The 22,593-nt window shown below is 49.9% G+C and overlaps 1 protein-coding gene across 3 annotated transcripts in view; it reads left to right on the forward strand.

The window, feature by feature from the left end:
• The window catches only part of LOC310813665 (palmitoyltransferase ZDHHC14-like), a 49,768-nt gene that overhangs the window by 22,306 nt on the left and 4,869 nt on the right, over positions 1-22,593 (forward strand). For all 3 annotated transcript variants that reach the window (XM_083682732.1, XM_083682730.1, XM_083682731.1), the window contains 6 exons: positions 10,834-10,992; positions 13,042-13,179; positions 15,205-15,253; positions 16,661-16,763; positions 17,177-17,286; positions 20,129-20,231. In XM_083682732.1, coding sequence (XP_083538858.1) covers positions 10,834-10,992; positions 13,042-13,179; positions 15,205-15,253; positions 16,661-16,763; positions 17,177-17,286; positions 20,129-20,231 — 662 coding nt within the window. The remainder of the gene's footprint in view (positions 1-10,833; positions 10,993-13,041; positions 13,180-15,204; positions 15,254-16,660; positions 16,764-17,176; positions 17,287-20,128; positions 20,232-22,593) is intronic.

The raw sequence follows: 22,593 nt of genomic DNA on the forward strand, positions 1-22,593 counted from the left end.
TGATGTTTTGATGTCTCAGTCCCAACATCAAACAGTCTCCTGTCTCTGTGGCCGCAGGCGGGCCAGAGCCTTGTTAAACAAACGTTGTGCTTATTTAATTAATCTTGTTCGGAGACTTAAGAGCTTTGGGAGAGAAGGAGCAGTAGCACATAAAGGGCTTGAAGCACTGGCTTTGAACTGTCCTCTTATGCAGCACCATGATTGTTTATGAGGATAAACAAACTAAAGCTATGAACAATGATGAACAGTTTACTAAATACTACTCTGCTTTGTACTCTAAACAGGAGATGTGAGGTTTGGTTAAGACAGTATCTGTACACACCACAAACTGTCGTGTGTGTGTGTGTGTGTCACACATCCCTGGCATGCACTCTGGACAAACCTGCTCTTAGGTCTGCTGTGAGGAGATGATGATGATGATGATGGGTAGGGGCCCTGCATGTCGGGGGTTTATATTATGATTAGGGAGGATGTTGTCGGAACTTCTAACCGAATTTGGACGCGGCGGCTCCTTTAACCCACTGAGAAGGAAATGTCACTGGCTTTTCCCATGGTGAAGACAGATAGGAGAACAGCCCAGTTGAATTACCATCCCTCTGTGTGGATTACAGACTCTGCCTCTCTCTCTCTCTCTCCCCCCCTCCCTTCCTCCTCCTCTTCCTCCCCCCTCTCTTATCTCTGGTTCTTGTTTACTCTCTCACTCTTGGCCTTTCTATCACTTTCTCTTTCTCCCTGTCCATCTCCCCCTATCTCTATATCTCTTCTTCTTTCTCCCTCCCTCCCTCCCTCCCTCCCTCCCTCTCTCTCCTCTCTATGGTTCCCATGCCCACTGCTGTATTGGCTCCAGTCATGCCGTGGCAGCGTGACATGCAGCGCATTAGAGCACATCTGTTAGCTCTTACCTCCATCCAGCCTCATCTCTCCTGGACTCTCTCTCTCTCTCTCTCTCCCTCTCTCTCTCTCTCTCTCTCTCTGTGTGTTTTGTATCAATCTCTCTCTCCATCTTTCTTCCTCTCTCCATCTTTCAGTGTGTCCTGTCTTTGTCTCTCTTGTGGTAATCACTCGTGTCCCCTCTTTTCATCCTCTCTTTGTCCTATCAATCTCTATCTCACATATTGTGCAGAAACTCATGCAAACAAATGGACACACACACGCATACGCACGCGCACACACACACTCACACCAATACACTCGCCACACACACACACACACACACACACACACACACACCAACTCTCAGATCAGAGCTCATTCCTCACATTTCCAGACTCTTTCTCAGACTGCTGCTCCCAGCCTGTTCTTAGGCAGCCACGTTTCTCCTCCACAGAGGACAGGGTCTTATCTCTGTCACTCAGCTCTGCCTACCAGGAGAACACGTGGGGTTGACTGGTTAACCACCCGTTTTAGTCATCTTACTCATTCAGTGGCATTACACCCACCTCTTTACCGCTATGAGTGTTGCTAACCCTAACCGTGCGTGCGTGTGTGCGCATGCGTGCGCGTGCGTTGTTTTATGAAGACGACGGAGGTCGAACCGTCAGCATTTACAGGGTCGTAAACTGGTCAGAGATGAGAGACTGGCAACCCAGCCGATGTCATGGTCTCACTGGTCTAACGCTGTGGGAAAATGCCAGAGTCTGGCAGTCAGTCAGCCAGCTGATGGCGTCACGACAGTCGGCTCAGATGTATCGTGTGTTTGTTTTCCGAGGCTGTGTCTGGCTGGGAGTGTTTAAAATACAGGCCTGTAGAAGACGACAAGAGAAAAAACACTTGTTATGTTTGTGAAGGTGTTGACAGGTGTCCTTTTAACTGTCTGTTTTATCAGTTAGGCTATTTTATTGCGTGCGTGTGTGTGTGCGTGCGTGTGTGCTGTAGGTAGCGACCCTAAGGTTGGTGAGGGAGAGTGACTAAATATAGGCATATTGACTCACGGATCTGCTGGCTGTGTCAACAGGGAGGCCCTGGGTCACAGAGCAAGAGAACGAAAGAACAAGGGAAGGAGAGAAAGAATGAGAGAGAGAGAGAGAGAGAGGGGGAGTGATGGAGAGAATGAGGGAGAAGGAGAGAGAGTGTGCTCACAGTGGCCTTCATGGTGAGAGGGAAGGAAGGAATGCAGTCTGTCGTCTCTGCCTGCTGTGTTCCACTTTGTCTGTGGTGCAGCTCTGTGGTCAGTCACACACACACACACACACACACACACACACACACACACACACACACACAGCCAGGACACACTTTAACTGCTTCATTGTCGCACTGTTTGTCTCTGCTTTCTCTCCTTTAGTCTAACTTGTGTGTGCATCTGTGTGCATGTGTGCGTGCATGTGTGTGTGCATGTGTGTGTCTGTGTGCATGTGTGCGTGCATGGGAGCTTACGTCAGGGATATTGTAAATGAAGTAGACCCCTGGGAGGAGGCGACTTTCACTTCTTAGTGAAATAAATGATTATTTTTGACGAATCTCAGAGCACAGATACAGGGCCTGGATGATGTACAACACATGTATGCAGATAGAACTAGAGTCGATTGTCATTCTGTGGACATCGCCGCCTGGCGTGTGTGTGTGTGTGTGTGTGTGTGTGTGTGTGTGTGTGTGTGCGTGTGCGCGTGTGCGCGTGCGTGTGAGACAGGATGTGCTGGGCTCCGTCCTGTCATGTGTTGTGCAGATGTTTGCTGGGGAGACCTGTGTGTCTCTATTTGCAGAGCTTTTATTTAGATAGGGCAGCACTCTCTATTTCCTTTCCCCCTCTCTCTCTACCTTTCCTCACCTCTCTCTCTTTGTCTCTCTCGCTACTTTCCCCCACCCCTCTCTCTCTCTCTCTCTGTGGATAAACTCTGCTGTGTAAATCAATGGGTCTGTGTCCTGTCCCCTGTGATGAGGGGGGGCAGGGATAGTAAGGGGAAGGCGTGCGGGCTACTCCGGTCGGTACTGCTCTGACTCTGGTAGTATTGATCACTGCTGTTATTAGTGGAGTTTGTCTCATCTTTCCATCCGGAAAATGTCTGTCTGTCTGTGTCATGTTTAACAGTGTAGGGATGTCTGTCTGTCTGTCTGTCTGTCTGTCTGTCTGTCTGTCTGTGTCATGGTTAACAGTGTAGGGATGCTTGTCTGTCTGTCCATCTGTGTCATGTTTAACAGTGTAGGGACATCTGTCTGTCTGTCTGTCATGTTTAGCAGTGTAGGGATGCCTGTCTGTCTGTCTGTGTCATGTTTAACAGTGTAGGGATGCCTGTCTGTCTGCCTGCCTGTCTGTCTGTCTGTCTGTGTCATGTTGAACAGTGTAGGTAGAAGTGGAGCTGGCGCTGGTACAGACTTCCATCATCCAGACCAGTGCATGCCAAGTTCACGAGGCTCTCTGAAGCATTGACGTAATGGGAGACGGCGGTTTCTCCCTCCTCTTCTCTCTCTGGTTCTTCTCTTCCGGTCACCAGCCAGTGAATGTCAGGGGGGTGGATGTATTTAAACCACCGGTAGCGATGTTCACCTCCTGTAGAGGTAATGGATAGTGTAGCGTGACGTGCTGGAGAGGGATGGGCAGATGCACTGACATTTAAAGGCCCATATTAGTCATGTTGCTGTTTCTTTCACTTAAATATGGCACCCGGGGGCTACACGTTATTGCACAAGGATTCAAGTCCAAAAATGGCCATTTAGGTCAAAGTATTACCTCTGGTTTCTCTAATTTAGTCTAACTGGTTTACTGTGTATGTGTACACGTGTGTGCGCTTTACAGAAAAGCATTAGGAGACCCTGTTTGAATTTCACTGCCTCCCTCCTCCATGTCTTCCTCTTCCTCCAAGCTTTCTATCCCTCTTATTCTCCCCCCCCCCCTCTCTCTCTCCCTCGCCTCCCCCTGCCCATGCGCCTCCCCCTGCCCACCTGGCGTGTTGAGACAGAGCAGTTGGCAGTGCAGAGTTCCCAACCAGGGTCATACTTCCATCTCTCTGCTCCCTGCTGCCTGTCATGGCTGTCTGTAGCCCTCCGAGGATGTGCTCCCGTGTGTGTGTGTGTGTGTGTGTGCGTGCGTGCGTGCGTGCATGCTTCTTTGTGTGACTGTGTGTGTGTGTCTGTGTTCCACATCTATGTGTGAACACTGTTTGAGTGTCCCTCAGTCCTCTACCAGGAGCAGAGTGTGTTGACGACCACCCAACACAACATCATAATTCACCTCTTCTCTTTGTTCTGTTGGCCAAAATGGGACATTTTAAACAGCTTTTTTTTAAAAGCGTGCCAGACCAGTCGCCAGTTACCTGATGTATCTGCTCGCCCTGAAAGAATGAACCAAGAGAGAGTGTGTGTGTCTGTGTGTGTGTGTGTGTGTGTGTGCGTGTGCGTTACGATGATGTTATTCCTGCTGGGTGCCAGCGCGGAGAAGAGGAGACATAAAACATGATGTCCCTGGGCAGCCAGCCACCAGACCTGGCCCTGATTGATGCCTGCTCTACTAGAGAAGAGGAGGAGGAGGAGGAGGAGGGGGGGGGTTTAACTCCAGCCAGGACAGAATCAGAATGGTGTGGAGTGTTTGGACCATCAAAGCAGAGGAGAGCGGCTGCTGTGAGTCTCCTCCATGCTGGCCATGGCTGCGGGCCCTAGGGCTGCTGTTGGGTAGTGAACTGGGACATGGATTATTCATCCCAGCGTGGGTGAACAAAGCCCTCCGCTTGAGCTGATCCCTCAGTGTTGGTGCCGCTAAGTGGCTCTGCGGAGCTCAATAAGCCCTTCCCACAGTCCATTCATCTATTGTAGGTCCCTCTCTCTGGATTCAAATCAAATCAGACTTTATTCATATAACGCCTTTCGTGCAAAATTGCAATACAAAGTGCTTAACAAACATAAGGAAATACAACAATGCAGTAAAAATAGAAGAGGGTAGATGGATTAAGAGAATGCTAAGATAAAAAGGGTATGTTTTAAGATTTCTTTTAAAGGCGTTTCCAGATTGTGACGCCCTCAGCTCCTCTGGCAGGCTGTTCCAGAGGCCAGGACCAGAGACACACCTGGGTGAGGAAGAACACCTAAAAGGCCAGTGCCAGAGGACCTGAGTGATCTTGAGAGAGCCTATATTAAAAACATGTCTGACAAGTATTCAGGCACTAGTCCGTTGAGTGATTTGAACACCAATAAGAGGTAGTTATTATTCAGAGGTACTTATTAACTCTGAGGGAGATATGGGAGAGGGGGGGGGAGAAATAGAGTGGGGAGGGGGGAGAGAGAGAGAGAGGAGGGAAGGAAAGAGGGAGAGAAAGGGAAAGAGATGGGGATGGAGGGAGGGAGAGAGAGACAGAGACAGAGAGTGAATTCCAGGAGCTCTGCCATCTCCAACAGTCTCTTGATCCTCCGCGTCGCTGAATTATGCACAGCTTGGATACCAGCCTGTCGCCTCCCCCGGCGTCCGCCCCGCGCCGCACCGCCAGGAAGACGCGTTCAGACGAGGACTTCTCCTTCTCGCACTCTCTCCCCGGAGCTCTCCAGGGTTCCCACGTTGCCCCGGGTAACCGTGTATGTGTCACAGCGTGTCAGTGAAAAGTCTGTCTTCACACACACGTGTGTCTATATTTAGCCTCCCCTCCTCTCCAAACATCATATGGCACATTTCCTACGGATCATCACACATGTCTCTCTACACTTTCAGCTTGTTTGTGGGAAAAATAATAATTACATATATGTATATTTATATATATATATGTGTGTGTGTGTGTGTGTGTGAAAAATGCTAAATACGGTGGTTGGTTGGTGTTCCCAGTACAGCTCCGTAATTAGGCCTAATCTAGCTTTTCTTCTGCTAATTACCATCATTAGTTGATTCCCCCGATTGAATTGATTGCTGCTATCGATGTGCCCTCCACCCTCCTCCCACACACAGCGTGTTGATGTCGCTATGACGATCACCGTGTTCCCTCCAAGCCTACTGTAAGTCCTACTCTAACTGTGTTTGCTATGTATGCCGTTTCCATAATGACCCTAATGTATGTCGTACCGCCCCCAGGACTGCTGCCTGTCCCCCCCACCTAGTTGCTCCTGTTAGGCCTCACCCCTACTTGAAGGTTTCTGCAATTTGACAGAATCAGGAAGGCCTCTATGGCCATGGTTTCACCCGTATGATAAAAGTTCTCATGTTGAGGGAGGGTGGGGGCGGGAGGAACACATTTCTAGGGCATTTGAACCCAGCCATAAGATTAGGAGAGTTCCTCTATTTAAGGCCTGATTGATGGCTCCTGTAGGGAAAACTGTGTCCGTCTCTTTCCCATGTCCAAAGATAGCTTGACGCTCCAGAGGGAAGGCACCGGAAGCATATCCATTCCGTTTCTGACTGGGCACGTTCCCTGTAAACACATAGACATTCAACATTTATTAATGTTATTCATAAAGCACATTAAAACCCTCCTCCTCCCCCCTTCCATGGTTAATTTGCTGAACCAGAGAGATGTTTTTCATGTCTTTTGCTGGTTATTATTGTTGGTCAGTGGGAAGAGAGATCAGTGATACAACATAATAACAATAATCTCTTAATATAATAACATAATAACCTTAATCTCATGTTGTGTTCTTTTTTTATTTGGAAAACATGGTCAGTATTGAATTTCTTTCCAGTGGGAAATTTACAGTGTGTTTGGGGCGCTAGGATGTGGGCGCAGGCGTGTGTGTGTGTGCTCGTGTTTGTGTGCGTGCGTGTTTGTGTGTGTATTGAGACCCTTAGCGTCACCCTCGGTGTGTGTAGCCCGCTGAAAGAAAACATGTCCTTCAACGCCCAGTTTATCTGCCTGCGGAAGCCTCGGCATCCCCCACGACTTATGTAACCATCACACACATTCAGAGACACACACACACACACACACACACTACCACCGGCCTTCTGTTTTTTTCCAATTTTTTATCCCTACATTTGAACCGCCCCCGCCCCCCCTCCCCCGTCCTAAAGTCCCATTTCCTCAGGGACGTCTCTCTCATTATGTCATCCTCTCCTCTCCTCCTCCTCCTCCTTTGTTGGCCTGTCCTCCAGCCTCATCAGCGGCCCCAGTGAGGAGGAGATGAAAGGCCTGGTGATGAAAGAGCCATGGCGAGGTGAGGCTGGATGGCCGGTGAATAGAGGCCTGACAGTAATTGCAGCCAGTCACATTAACCAGGCGGAGCCAGACAAAAGAGAGAGAGAGAGGAGAGAGAGGCACGAGTCGTCGCACAATTAGAGCAGCCTGCATGGGACTCTTTCTGCCAACAGACCCCTGCCTACTGTATGGGAGAGGGAGGGAGAGAAGGGGAGGGAGGGAGGGAGCTTACTCAGGGAAAAGTGTGGCTGTGGTTTTTGTGTGTCCCCCCCCCTCTCTCTCCCTCTTGTTTGTCCTCTCTCTCTCTCTCCCCCCCTTTCTCTTGTTCCTGTAAGGCCCCTCTCTGCCTCTCTCTCTCTCTCTCCTCCCTGTGGGGCCTCTCTCTCCCTCTCTCCTCCCTGTGGGGCCTCTCTCTCCCTCTGGAGCCGACAGCAGCTGGACAGCCCTGTACAGTAAACGCAGGCCCCATTCCAATACTTCCAGTAGAAACCCATCTGTCCATCTGTCCTTGCCTTGGGCCATCTGAAAGGCCTTTTCATGAGGTGATCACGGATAAGAAAGGTATTGGATCTGTCAAAGCACTGAAGTGGAAACATAAGGCTACTTTCACCTATCTTATACAGATCAGAGATGGCCTCGATGAAGAGAAAAGGATGAGTAGATGAAAGATTTGAACAGGCCCTTTGAGGAGTCTGACCATGAGCCTGATGCTGATGGTACAGGACAGGGTTCTCTAGACATTGATCAGAGGCTGGGGCAGGGGGACTTCCGGAGTCTGTGGCAGGGGGACTTCAGGAGTCTGTGGCAGGGGGACTTCAGGAGGCTAGGGCAAGGGGACAGTGATCAGAGGTACAGGGGGACGTCAGGAGTCTGGGGCAGGGGGACGTCAGGAGTCTGGGGCAGGGGGACGTCAGGAGTCTGTGGCAGGGGGACTTCAGGAGACTGGGGCAGGGGGACGTCAGGAGTCTGGGGCAGGGGGATGTCAGGAGTCTGGGGCAGGGGGACGTCAGGAGTCTGGGGCAGGGGGACTTCAGGAGTCTGGGGTAGGGGGACGTCAGGAGTCTGGGGCAGGGGGACGTCAGGAGTCTGGGGCAGGGGGATGTCAGGAGACTGGGGCAGGGGGACGTCAGGAGACTGGGGCAGGGGGACGTCAGGAGACTGCCCTGGAGCAGGCCACCAGAGAGAACACTCTGCAGACAGTCTCAGAGCAGGGCACCCAGCTCTGTCACAGTCACGCACGCACACACACACACACACACACAAAAACACAGGCGTGTACATACGTACACACACACACACACACACACACACACACACACACACACACACACACACACAGAAACCGACAGTGACAGATGACGGCAGGCGGCCAGACGAGACGAGATGTCTGGAGAGTGTCGAAGCTTAGTCCCAGTTCCAGCCAGTTGTTCTCCCCAGAGGTGTGACAACAGGATTGTTGTTTGGGGGAATAGAGAACACACACTCCCTCTCCTGAGGCTACATTTGTGTTTCACACTCAGAGAGCCAGGATCCCTCCCTGGATGACCGCTAACGACCTGGCTTCATTAGGATTTCTTTCCTTTAGTTCTCAGAGCACCAGCTATGGTCTTAGTCTTAGTCTTAATCACCGGGTTGGTGATTAAACAGAAAGTCAATGTTGGTACTGTTGACTTTCCATCCAGGTCCATCTGCCGATGCCCATCCTCTCTCTCCCCACATCACCGCAGGATAGCAATTAGTTTCCCTTTATCCCCCGCCTGGCCTGGGTTGGACCGGGCCGGGCCCCGCCTGTTTTTTTTGGCCGACATTGAACCCTCCTTCAGCCTTTTTTTTCTTCAATAAGCTTTTTGGATCGATAGACGGGGGGGTTTTACACGCTGTATCGCTGCCCAAAACCACCCCTGGTATTTCCTCTGTCACCACCCTCCTCTTTCCCTCTCCATCATGACACAGCGTCTCTTTGGGAAAAAAATCGCTCCAAAAAATTCAGTTCTTTGGCTGGTATTGTGAACTGTACAAGAACTCTTCCACTCAGCAAAAAAGGCCAATTTGATATCTCCCTACGAGGTGTGTGTGTGTGTGGGGGGGGGGGGGGGGCTTTGTGTGGGGCTGTGTGTGAGAGAGTGTGTGTGTAAGACTGCGTGAGTGAGTGTGTGAGAGTAAGTGTGTGAGAGAAAGAGAGAGTGTGTGTGTGAGTGCGCAAGCGCAAGCTGTGTATTCTGGGCTCCATGCCCAGTCAATGAAGGTTTCATTAGTTGTTAATCACATCCAGTGGCATTGTGCTTGAAGGACGCGTGGAGGAGCAGGAGTTTGAATGTTGGTAAAAGGTTGGATTAGCTTCACAAACAATCAACCATAATGCAACGCTTCTCATCTGAGGCAGCTTTATGGTCCTGAACTGCCTTTTATAGACACACTGTTTCCTTTATTGTAGTTGAACCATCAGTGACCCGAGTCCAGGGATACACTGCAGTTGCTGCATCCACACATTACGTACAGATGTGTCATGTATTGTATCCCATAGAAATTATGTCTTGTATTTATAGTACTACATTTTCTCAAAACTCCTTATGAGTGGTCCTCAATGTGATTTTTTTTATTTTTTTTTTATATATATATTTCTTTATAACTGTCAGTTGGTTGTGGAGTGACCGTTATCCTAGATAGATAAATAAACTTTAGATGGGCACAAGTGTCAGCTCGTCAGAGAAGAAGAGCCCTGATGTTAGGGTTCCCTCTCTCTAGCCCGGTAGATAACACTACGTAGTACAGTACTACAGTGGAGTACTGCCACTGTACTATGAGTACTTCAACAGCTTGCTGTCTCTCTCAGCCATGGAGGGACATGGTTACTAATTCACCTCCCACTCGTTCATTTGTCTCCCCTGGTTCTCTCTCTCTCTCTCTCTCTCTCTCTCTCTCTCTCTCTCTCTCTCTCTCACACCGTTCTGTAGAGGAGAGGAGAGGAGAGGAGAGGAGAGGGGAGGGGAGGAGAGGAGAGGAGAGGAGGGGAGGGGGAACGCTGAGCATTGATCACGTTGGACATGAACTGAATAGAGACCCATGTGCACCATTTACTGTAATCTCCAAACGCCCACACAACACACACTCACACACACACACACACACACCACTCCAGCTCTGCCACCAGGCTCAGAGGCACACAATGCTCTACCCACACACACTCTTTCCCACACACACACACACACATGACAGAGAGAGAGAGAGAAGCCTAGCAGTACAAGGGAATCGGTTAGGCTATACCATTTATGCTTTTGAAGATCATCATAAACTCTCTCACGTAACATAATTGCTCCTTTTCTTCAGTCTATTGCCGCCCTCCCAGTCCTTTCACCGGGTTTGACACTGAGCTACATTGTTCTAAAGTGCTGTCTGTGAAAACGCCAGCACAATGGCACCGAGCGTTTTGTGTTTTTCCCCGGCTGAGGGAATGATTTGGTCTGCGTGCCAGGTTTGGCTCCTGCCTCCTGCCTCCTGCCTCCTCCTCTTCCTCGTCCTCCTCGTCCTCCTCCAGAGACAGCCATTCTGAGCAGAGGGCTCAAGACCTAAATTTAGCAGAGATGGTGCGTGAGATGAATACGGTCAGCCCACGGAGTCAGTGACCCAGGCTTAAGCTCGGCCTAGCTGATTCAGTCTGGAGTCGTCGGACCCGCGTTCGATACCCGGTGGGTTGCGTCCTGAACTAGGTCTGCGTTCTTGTGCTAACCCATCCATCCCCCCTCTCTCTCTCCCTCCCTCTCTCTCCCTTCTCTCTCTCTGTCTCCCTCAGACGTAGCCAACGGCTCCAGTTCAGGGGGATACCGCCCCCCCCCCAGGACGAAGGAGGTGAACATCAACGGCCAGACCATCAAGCTCAAGTACTGCTTTACCTGCAAGATCTTCAGACCGCCGAGGGCCTCTCACTGCAGCCTCTGTGACAACTGTGTGGGTGAGTTAGCATGGTGGAGTAGACTGCATACAGTGTGTGTGTGTGTGCCCTGTGTGCGTGTGTGTTACTGTATGTGTGTGTACGTGCGTGTCTGTGCACACTCGTACATCTAGGCCTGTGTTGTCATGATAAGGCAGGACCACGAGAATATCCCTTAAAACATTAATAGAATATTCCTCGGCTGTTCTACAACACAATCAGCCCAACATCTACCCACCTCTCCTCCATACACAACCCAGCGTTATCTGCCTCCGTAGACCCCCCCTCCCCCCTTTCCTTCCTGTTGACTGAGTCCCCATATGGCCCGGAATTTATGAGCTCATTAACACTTCACAGCACTGGAAGACAGATGAGCCAAACCTGACTTTATTATCAAATCTGGAGTCGCCCGATTTCATATTTCATCATTTGGGGGGTGTTGAATCACCCCCCCAGCGGTGGGTTGGATGGGGATGGAAGGGTTTATGATACTCAGAGGAGCTGTGGCCTATCTACTAAATGCCAGCAGTCCTCTCTTGTTGTCATTATGTCCACCCTACACCCACCTGCACTGCTGTGTGTGTGTGTGTGTGTGTGTGTGTGTCTCTGTCTCTGTCTCTGTCTCTGTCTCTGTCTGTCTCTCTCTCTCTCCCTCCCTCCCTTGGCATTCTGTGACTTGCCGTAGGCTCCTCTCTTCCTCTCACACACACACACACACACACACACACACACACACACACACACACACGGCTCTGCCAACTCCTCCTCTGCGCCTCACACTTTTCTTCTCTGCCCTGATGCATCCTCTCCTTTCCTCCTTCCATCTCTACACACACACGTGTGTTCCTGTCTTCATTAATCCCTGCTCCCAGCACCCCTGCCAGGCCACACACGCGCACACACACACACACACACACACACACGCAAATCCTTGATCATCTCAGCCTCGGTCGGCTCTCTTGTCGTTTCAGGAGGTAAACATCCCAAAGCGAATGTTTCTGATATGAATTTTGCTTTCAAATCAAGGTTGTTTGTTCAACAGATTTGAGCATAAGCTCCAAATAAGCACCCGTCTCTTACGATAGCGTATTCCTGCACGGAGAGGGATATTTTGGGAGGCGATTTGGCAGGAGGAACTGTTCGGAGGCGTACGGTTGTGATCGAGACGTTCTAAACTCACACGCACGCACACACACACACACACACACACACACACACAGGGCACTGCATCTGAATCTTCCACAAGTATTCCTATTGAAGCAGTGTCTACAACACAGTCTTATCTGTCTCGGTGCTTCATATTTAATGAGCAGTTCCTTTTCTGCACCAGCAGCAGTAGCCCGTTGTGTAACCTCCCTATCCACACAGCGCCAACCAGGTCAGTCGGCTCTCACTCCCCCCCCAAAAAAAACCCAACCGCTTTGATGAACCCCCATTAAGCACTGAGCCCCAGCTAGTAGGTAGCAGACATGGGCCTGGTGAGACAGAGACACGGGGCTAACCGCTAGACCCGCTAATCACCCCAGCCCTGTTATTAATCACCCCAGCAGAGTCACCGTCGATGCCTCTCTCTTTCTCCCTCACGTCGTTCGCTCTCGAGGCCGGAATCGCTCCAGAAATGCCCCCAAACGGAGGTCTTCGCTAATGCTATTATCCATTAACACCCCCCTCCGCGATATATAGCTCATTCAGTCCCTGTGAAAAGGAGGGAATCTGAAGCTATGGACCCGTGTCGGGGGGGACTCGGGGAGGTGGGGGGGCAGCCGCGGGTGTAATGGCTGCTCTTTAAGTAGGCCGCTTTGTGGAGAAGGAGATAATTGTGCCAAGACTCAGAGGAGAATGTTCTCCTCCTGTAATTTAGACTGAGACGGGGATTGGAAATGCCTTCCGTTGTAATCACAGACAGAGACGTTTTAGGAGTGTGTATCAGAGCGGGGCGAGCACATTTACAGGAGCTTAAATGGGTGTGTGTGTGTGTGTGTGTGTGTGTACACTTGCATTGCTGTGTTAAACTAAGTACCCTTGTACCTTTACCTTCTCTCTCTCTCTCTCCTCTCCTCTCCTCTCCAGAGCGCTTCGACCACCATTGTCCCTGGGTGGGGAACTGTGTAGGCAAGAGGAACTACCGCTTCTTCTACATGTTCATCCTCTCCCTGTCCTTCCTCACCATCTTCATCTTCTCCTTCGTCATTACCCACGTCATCTTACGTAAGTAGAAACACACACACACACACACACACACTCACTCTTCTGGTGTTGCTCTATGTGAGCTGCCTGCCAGCAGGCTGTAAGTGGGCGTAGTGAAAAGCTGCAGCATTGTGACTCGTTACTGAGCGGGTAGTGGACTTCAGCTGGGTTCCTCATGGCTGTGTGTATGTGTGTGTGTGTGTGTGTGTGTGTCTGTGCGTCTGTGTTGGGGCGGAGGGGGGGGCGAGAGAGAGAGAGAGAGTGAGTGGGTGGATGTAGCTATGCTGTGCTGTGTTCTGTGACAAGAAAGGCAACAAAAATTACCTGGTGAAGAATGCTGTCTTCCATTGCTATTTATTTAGTGTCCCTCTCTTGTTTGTGAAATATTGACTGCGTGCGTGTGCGTGTGCGCGCGTGTGTGTGTGTGTGGGGGGGGGGGGGGAAGAGTATTTGCGACGAAAAATAAAGCGACCCAAGTGCTTTCTTGTTTTTCGTTAAGAAAGAAGTCTGTCCTGTTTACGAGCCGCCTCAGATTGAGCGTTACGTCAGAGGGGGGAAGGAGCGTCTCTCCCTCGGCCCACGGAATTACAGTACAGCTGACGGCCCTTCAAAGTAGCCCCCCCCCCCCTCCCATGTTCTATAAGCACATGTCAGCGTTATGGATGAGACCACAACACTCAGATCAATAGGTCTATGGTGGCGGGGTTAGCCTGGACGAGACGGCCCTACTGGATGGTGCTCCTTCTTTTTCCTCACATCGCTGTGGGTCTGTTTCTCTCTCTCTCTCTATCTCTATCTCTCTCACCCCATGTCTCCCTCTCTCTCTCTCTTTCTCCCTCTCTCTTTCCCTCTTTCTTTCTCTCTCTCTCTATCTCTCTCCCCTCATGTCACCCTCTCTCTCTCTCTTTCTCCCTCTCTCTTTCCCTCTTTCTTTCTCTCTCTCTCTATCTCTCTCCCCTCATGTCACCCTCTCTCTCTCTCTTTCCCTCTTTCTTTCTCTCTCTCTCTCTATCTCTCTCCCCTCATGTCACCCTCTCTCTCCCTCTCTCTCTCTCTCTCCCTACATCACCCTCTCTCCCTAGCCACCCCTCTCACAGATGGCAGTTAAAATGTAATGGCAATTAAAGTGGCTGTACTCTGTCTCGCACAGAACTTGCTGACAGGGCCCATTTGGGCTGGAACGGAGTGTTATGGTGTGTGTGAGCGTGTGTGTGTGAGCGTGTGCGCGTATCCAATGTACCCCTGCATTCATATGTGTTCAAAGAAGCGTTCACTGTTAAATGCACACTTCACTTTGATGATATGAAGGTATGAAATTGTGTATTTCCTGACTACCAGAATGGTATAAGTTCTGTGTTTTATTGTATAGTTTGACAGTGGGGCAGCAACCAGAGCCAAGTTGTTTTTTTTCCTGGTTGTGAAAACCTCCTGGCCCAAAGTCACCTGCTGTCGGACCAACTGGCTAGGAGTGGTGGGCCGGATTTGGCCCCACTGCTTTTCACTGTAATATCCACCCCTGCTATCTCTACACACACTCACACATGGACACACACACACACCCACCCACCCACCCACCCACCCACACACCTGTGCCCCCTTCTCTGCTCACCAGCTGAGCCATTCAGTCATAGAATTCCACACCACTCAAACTACAGTAGTTCTCTGAGCCGACTTCCATCAGACGCAGAGACTGTGTCTCTTCAGCATCTTACACCTTCTCCTAACGTTGATCCATAAAGCTTCTCCAGCCGAGGAGAGGAAGCTCTCTCAGTCTATTCAGCCATATCCCTACTTACCCTCTCAACCATCTCCATTCAAAGACCCAAACCCAGTTCTAGTTGACTCTGCGGTTTGGAATCAAAGAGAACAGCTTAATAGTTTGATCATGAGGAATTGGATTAGAGACAATTGATGTTTCGACCTCACACCGGCTTAAGGGCTTCTTCTGAATACTTTAGGAAGCTTTGTATTCCTCTGGAAGTTGTAAAATAGAGCAGAACTGATTGGACTCTCACTCTCTCTTATCTGCCTTGTCTGTCTCCACAGGCTCCCATTCAACGGGGTTCCTCACCGCACTCAAGGACAGTCCTGCCAGATATCCTTTCTCTGTGTGTGTGTGTGTGTGTGTGTGTGCGTGCGTGCGCGTAAGTGTGTGCGGGTGTGTGTCAGTTCAAAGAAAAGTGTGTGTGTGTGTACATATGTACGTGTGTGTACGTGTGTGTGTGTGTCCCTCCCTCACTCCTCCCTCCCTCCCTCCCTCTCTCTCTCTCTCAGTGATGTGTTCCAGAGAGCCATGTCCTCTGAGAGGTTGACAGCTGCCCAGGGTTAGGGGACGAGGGTGACTCCAGCCTCCCCTCCGTAGGAAAAGACCTCATCTCTACCTCCTCTCTGTTCAAGACCGCTCCAGGATGACCTCATCTCATCTCTACCTCCTCTCTGTTCAAGACCAGGGAGAACAGCCTCTGAATAGAACAGTCAGTTACAGAACATTTCTTAAACCTCACACTGTTTCCTTCCTTTGTGAAAGTAATGATGGAAAAAGACGCGCGCACACACACACACACACACACACACACACACTCCCCTCCCCACCATGTCTTGGCAATAAGCCAACCTAACCTCTACCAATCTCATGTCGTTGTAGAAAAACACACTGTCCCCCCCGCCCTCCTCGTCTCGTCCCAGAGAGACAACTGTGTTCTTCGTTACAAAGGCCTGAGTCACACATCAGCTCGTGCCAGGCAGGTGTACCGTTGTTCTGGGCTGTGCGTGCGTGCATGCGTGCGTGCGTGCGTGCGTGCGTGCGTGCGTTGGCCCGTGGCAGCGCATCATTAAGCCGGGTAGGGAGCGCGGGAGCACTGTGGCTCGGGGAGAGATAAGGACGCCGCACCGCTGATAACACAGCCAATGTCGTTACAGCTCTTTAAGAGGAGGGACGGGACCCGATAACGATCACTCCACTCTTTTCCTACGTGAATGATGGCATGCTCAGAGAGAGAGAGAGAGAGAGAGATTCCGGATTCCCTTGTGATTTAACTCCATCCCCTCCACCACATCAAGGACACACACACTTCAGACGAGCGCTGGAGGAACATGCCCACAGTCACGCCTGACATTGACCAAATGACTTTGTCTGTTGTACAGTGTGTTTGGTGTATGGTATTGTGTGTTGCGCTGTTCTGTATGTGTGTGTATGCCAAATACTGGGTGCTGTGTGTGTGTGTGTGTGAGCCTGGCACAGAGCAGTATGACAGCAGCAGCCTAGGGGGAGAACTGTTGCATAACTCCTCACCCTGTTAGTTCTGCTCCTGACACTACTGTTCTACTGCTGCTGTTTCCACTGGCTGCAGGTCAATACCGTGTGTGTGCGCGCACGTCTGTGTGTCTGTGTGTGTGTGTGTGTGTGTGAGAGAGAGAGAGAGAGAGAGTCAATAAGAGAGAGCATGCATTATCACCAGTAAGCCCTTTATTGCTGTTGACTTTTCCCTTAACTGCTGCTCACTGTGCTGGAGGTGGTGGTGTGTTTCTTCTCCGTGTGGTCCATCGTGGGCCTCTCTGGGTTCCACACCTACCTGATCGGCTCCAACCAGACCACGAACGAAGACGTAAGTGCACACACACACACACTCACACACACACAGACTGATAAGGTAAGAGGATTGTTAAGGGTAAGTGTCTTGTTTGACAGGATTAGTCCTAAATTGCTCAAGCTCTCCTCAACTAAACCCTGCCATTGTACATAAAGCCCCAGCCTTCTCTGGTCTCCTACCAGTCTACACATACTATAGGCACACACACACACACACACACACACACACACACACACACAGAGAGGCACGGTTGACATTTCCTACAGTGGATGGATGTGTACTTACATTATTTATTTCCTGGCAGTTTGCCTCATCACTCACCCTTGTGGAGATCCAATATCACCCAGATTTGGAACAACAACACAGGGCTCTTAACCCCTCCATGGCCATGCTGATGGTAGGTTGTTGTGTGTGTTACTGTGTCTCAGATAAAAGGGTCGTGGTCGTCGAAAAGAGGGAAGGATAATTATAACCCCTACAGCTACGGCAACATCTTCACTAACTGCTGTGCAGCGCTGTGTGGACCTCTACCACCCAGGTAAGGACAGACTGTGCGTGCATGTGTGCGTGCGTGTGTGTGTGTGTGTGTACGTGTGTGTGTGCGTGTGTGTGTGCGCGCGTGGTATATGTGAGCTACACTGTGTGTGTGTGTCTGTCATGGGCAGTACTGTACTTCACCTCTCTCAGGTCTGTATCATAACCATCTCTTCTAGACCAGCACAGCCACATTATTGAAATTCAACAACATAAATGACCTAACTCGTTGTCACAGTTGGTTAACTCTCCACCAAATTGGGTAAAGCACCTCACTGCTGGAACAATCGACATAAAACATTTTAATTGGTTGTTCTGGTTCCGCTCCGGCAATTTAGGATGTTGATTGAGGACCTCTCCGGTGAAGGAAGTGATTGTTTCTCCTGATATATTGTGCTTTTATAGGATGTATTGATTTCTGTATTTAACTGGGTTGTGTTTTGTAGGTGTTGTTTTGTATAGATGTGGACAGGATGCACCTGCCAAAGAGTCCTTGGTCTCAGTGTGTTTTCCCTTGTAAAAATAAAGGTTAAATAAATAAAGTTGGTACTTAACCACACATTTCCTCACAGTCCCAGAATATAACACAATAACCCAATCTCATCTCCGGCCATCGTTTTAATGGAAAGTCTCAAATCTAATAAATCCACTCCATTTTTGGAGTGCTGTTTTTTTCCCCCCTGGTTGTAATTTCCTGCATGTTAAAATTGCCCTGTTATCCTGGACTCATCTTGAGGTAGAGAGCTCATGTGAGATTGTCTGGCCTGCAGCTTCTCTCATTCACAACTCTAGTACAGAGGATTTAACATCGCATTCTGGTATGAATGCTGTGCTTACAGCCAGGTCCATGACCCTTGTCTATCGGTAGTTCTTTTGAAGTTATCTTTTTCAACATTCTCTCCCTTTTATTTACATTCCGACATCAGGATTTCATTTCCCATCCTGTTTTCCCCCCGTTTTTAGTTTTAGGCTTGCCCACTCAATGACTCAACAGTGAAATAGCATTCCATTTATGACTTTAGCTCTGTGATTCACTCTGAGGTTTACTCTGTACAGGGCCAAACCCTGACCATATTTTAGGTTTCTATTTCTCACATTGTCCCAGTCACCATGACGGATGCCTTACCAGGCCAGAACAATCCAGTCCATCTCTACGGCTGGGCCCAGCTGGGTTGGGCTGTGTAGTGTGGTCAGGGTATGTCTCCCGGTCCTCTAAGTACGTGTCTCCTCTCATGTACAACACTTCCCCTGTGGTGATGCCTGTCAGCCAAGATAGTCTCTATCTGGCCTTATCTTCACCGTCCCCGCTTCCCCTCTGTGACGAAGCAAGTTCAACACCCAACCCAAGACTGATGGACAGCACTGTCTCTCACTGTGGAACTGTCTTCCACGTCGTCACAGCCTACTGTGTCAGAAGCGCTTTGTTCATATTTAAGCCAGGCGATCATCCCAGGTGAAACGCGCTCACAGACCAGGGGAGGCCGGTGGAGGTCGAAATCGGAGGACGGGGCTCTTTGTAATGCCTGGAACGGAATGAGGAATGGTGTCAAACATGTGACGCATACCGTACCTCATTTCATTCCACACATTACAGTGAGCCTGTCCTCCGATGTCTACCTCCACCAGCCTCCCCTGAAATGACCTCCCAGACCCACATGCACAGGGCAGAGGACATCAACTGAAGAGGCTTTTAGCTCCCAGCCTGTGGGTTTGTTTGGCTTCACTCTGCGGTAACGCTGTGGAGGCTTCCTATGGTATTACTCACCAGTAATGACTCCACTGACGGCAGGAGAAAGCCCTCAATGGGCAGGTGGCGTCCATCTGTGGAGTGTGTGAGTGCGAGGGTGGATGGGGACGTGTGTGTGTGTGTGTGTGTGACTGCGACAGTGACAGGCCTCAGGCTATCTGCAGCTGGGTCCAGCCCTAGAGTTTAGGAACAGATGAATAGCACATTTCAACACCACAGCCCACATACAAGCACTGCAAATGAAAATATAGAGGCATCTTACATTTCATACATTCTTCAACAACATTAGAAACACACTCTTGCGCGAACACACACACACAGGCGAGTTGTGCAGTGATGTACAATAAGTGAATACCTCAGACTCATACTCTAATGTGTGCGTGTGTGTGTGTGTGTGGTATAGAGGTGAAAGGGTGAAGCAGGTGTGGCTGGTTGAGATTACACACACAACCTTTTACTAGGTGATGAATGGCCTGAGGTCATTGGGGAGGGAGCCTGTGACGCAGATGCACGTACAGTACATGCATGCACGCACGCACACACACACACACACACACACACAGACAAACACACACTTGCACCTTACCCTCAGCAGGTTCCTGCCTAACTAGCTGTGTCTCAGCCCTGCAGTGGTAATGATAGAACAGAAATAATGATTCACTCCACTGATCTGTGCATGACCCCAATGATTGATTGCCAAGCAGAGTCCTGCATACAGAGTGAAACATTAGACACGCACACACACACACACACACACACACCACCTCCTGTGTCTCTCTGGTATCTATTTCAGCAGTGTGGTCTGGGTTTCACTATATTGACAATTTGTGCTGCATTCTACACACACTCATCAGATGAGTTACACTACGTATGGTCGTGATTGAAATCACAGACACTTCATTCACAAATCCTTTCCTGAGTGAAGCTGATTCAGCAAGCCCATTGCAAACCAAATGTCCTGCATCAAAGTATTTAGATAACTTGGGCCAGAGCCTAGTTTTTGTGATGGACAGAAACTATGTATTCTATTAAATCACTGAAAGGGTTTATTCACTACATAAAATAGTTTGAGGTCTAACCCTCTTCTCTCTCTACCTAGCCTCATCGACAGAAGAGGCTTCGTCCAATCAAACACGCCGCTGCCCACGCCGCCAACCAATGGCATCACCATGTATGGAGCCACCCAATCACAGAGCCACCTGGTAAGCATCGACTGACTTCTGACTTGTCACTGTAGACCCGACCCAGACCAGGACCCTCCTAGCATGGCCTATGTTAAGAGGGTCCTGGTCTGGGTCTGCAGTGACTGTAGGCCCTATAGTCACTGCAGACCCAGACCAGGACCCTCTTAACATGGCCTATAGAGTCACTGTAGACCAGACCCAGGCATTTACATTTACATTACATTTATGGCATTTAGCAGATGCCTATATCCAAAGCGACTTACAACAAATACATTTGTTTAAGTAAGTGAATTATCTATCCATCAGTCATCATAAGACAAAGTAATCAATGCTCACACCAGGGGCCATTGGCAGTCGTAATGCCAGAAGCCTTTTTTTTTTTTTTTTTTTTTTTAATATATATATATATTAACAGGAGAGAACTTGTGGGAAGTGGGGGTGAAGAGGTCTCAAGGGTTAGGGTTAGTACAGGGAGGGTAGTGGGGGTGAAGAGGTCTTTAGGAGGGACTGTTAAGATGTAGCCTGAAGAGATGGGTTTTCAATCTACGGCGGAAGATCGGTAGTGACTCTGCAGCCCTGACAGTGGGGGGAAGCTCATTCCACCAGCGGGGCGCCAGGACGGTGAAAAGCCATGACCGAGTGGTAACCATAGCTTGCAAGTAGGGAGGGGCTGTTCCTTTTGCCGCCCGGTAGGCAAGCACCAGGGTCTTGAATCTGATGTGAGCTGCTACCGGGAGCCAGTGGAGGGTGCGGAGGAGGGGCGTGACATGGGAGAATTTGGGGAGATTGAACACCAGACGAGCGACAGCGTTCTGGATGAGCTACAGAGGCCTGATGGAGGAGGCAGGGAGTCAGGCAAAAAGACCATGGCTTATAGAGTCACTGTAGACCAGACCCAGACCATGGCTTATAGAGTCACTGTAGACCAGACCCAGACCATGGCTTATAGAGTATAGTGTATACTGAGAGTAGGGTAGTCCAAATGCTGCTTTAGAAATAATGTACGGCAGGAGACAACTTGCACGTCTCCCTTCATGTCTACTCTAATCTCACATTAGCTTTTCTTCCTTCCCTGAGTCCCGAGTTGTTATGACTTTGTTACGGGCAGGGCGGGCATAGTGAACAGTGACAGGTGAATATGAGCCGACTGATTGTAGATGAGTGGGATCGCTAGAATAAGAAATGTCGCTGCCATAGGAGTCACACGTTGTGACACCCCCCACCCCCACCTCTCTCGGCTCGTTGGCAGTCACAGAGACTCTCTGGGGGTCATCCATTCTGTGTCACCCCTCTCTTTCTCTCTCTCTCTCTCTCTCTCTCTCTCTTTCTCTCTCTCTTTCTTTCTCTCTGTAGCCAGTCATGGCGTGCCCTGAACGTAGCATGGCCGCACCCTGACCTATCTTTGGCTAATCCATCCATGGGAAACCACTGGAGTGATTGGCGATGGCAGCTGCCACTGAACCAGAGACACAGAGAGAGAGAGAGAGAGAGACAGACAGAGACACAGACACAGAGAGAGAGACAGACACAGAGAGAGAGAGAGAGAAAGCCTATTCAGTGCTCCACTCAAAGTAGCCTAACTGTCCAGCTGTTGTCTTAACACCCCCCAACCCCCACCCCAACCCCGGGGCTTTTTTCATTTCCAAACAACGGACCAACTGTCCGCCCAGCAAACGCGGCAGATAAACCCTCCCCATCAATCTCCCAGGAATGACCACGATGATCCACGTCGTCATCACTTGTACTTCTAAGCGTCAACATTGGTAATGGGTTTAGGCGCTGGCCTAGTTTCTGACTAGTCCTCTCTGCGCCCATGAGAGAGGGAGGGATGTGGTTGGAGCCCTCCCACCTCCCACCCCCCCCCTCTCTCCGAAGCAACAGGCACTCTCATTTGCTATCTCTTCTCTCCCTCTCTCGCTCTCGCTCTCTCTCTCCTCTATCCAGAAATTCTTTTAGGGACAGACTGTACTGTACCATTGCAGGAAGGATAGAACACAAATAAATACCACTCCCATCATCCCACGCTAGCAAGCCAACAAATAAGGCTGTTGATCTGTTCTGTTCTGCTCTCTCTCTCTCTCTCTCTCTCTCTCTCTCTCTCTGAAGCAACAGGCTCTCTCGTTTGCTCTCTCTCTCGCTTGCTCACTCTCTCTCTCTCCTTTAACTCCAAATCCAGACAGTCAAATCTATTTAGCCATTCTCATTTCCATTGCTTTTCCCAGGATTTTAGAAAATCAACTCAGGATTTAAAATATGGGATTGTTTACACTTTTTTGCGCAGAATTTTACCCATAATGCTCCATGTGATCTGGCTTTGGACCGTGAAATAGGTCAGCCACAGGGTGTGTGTCTGTGTGTGTGTTTGTGTGTGCACGCGCAC

This window comes from Argentina silus (assembly GCF_951799395.1).
Source record: "Argentina silus genome assembly, chromosome: 13".
Lineage (NCBI taxonomy): Eukaryota > Metazoa > Chordata > Actinopteri > Argentiniformes > Argentinidae > Argentina > Argentina silus.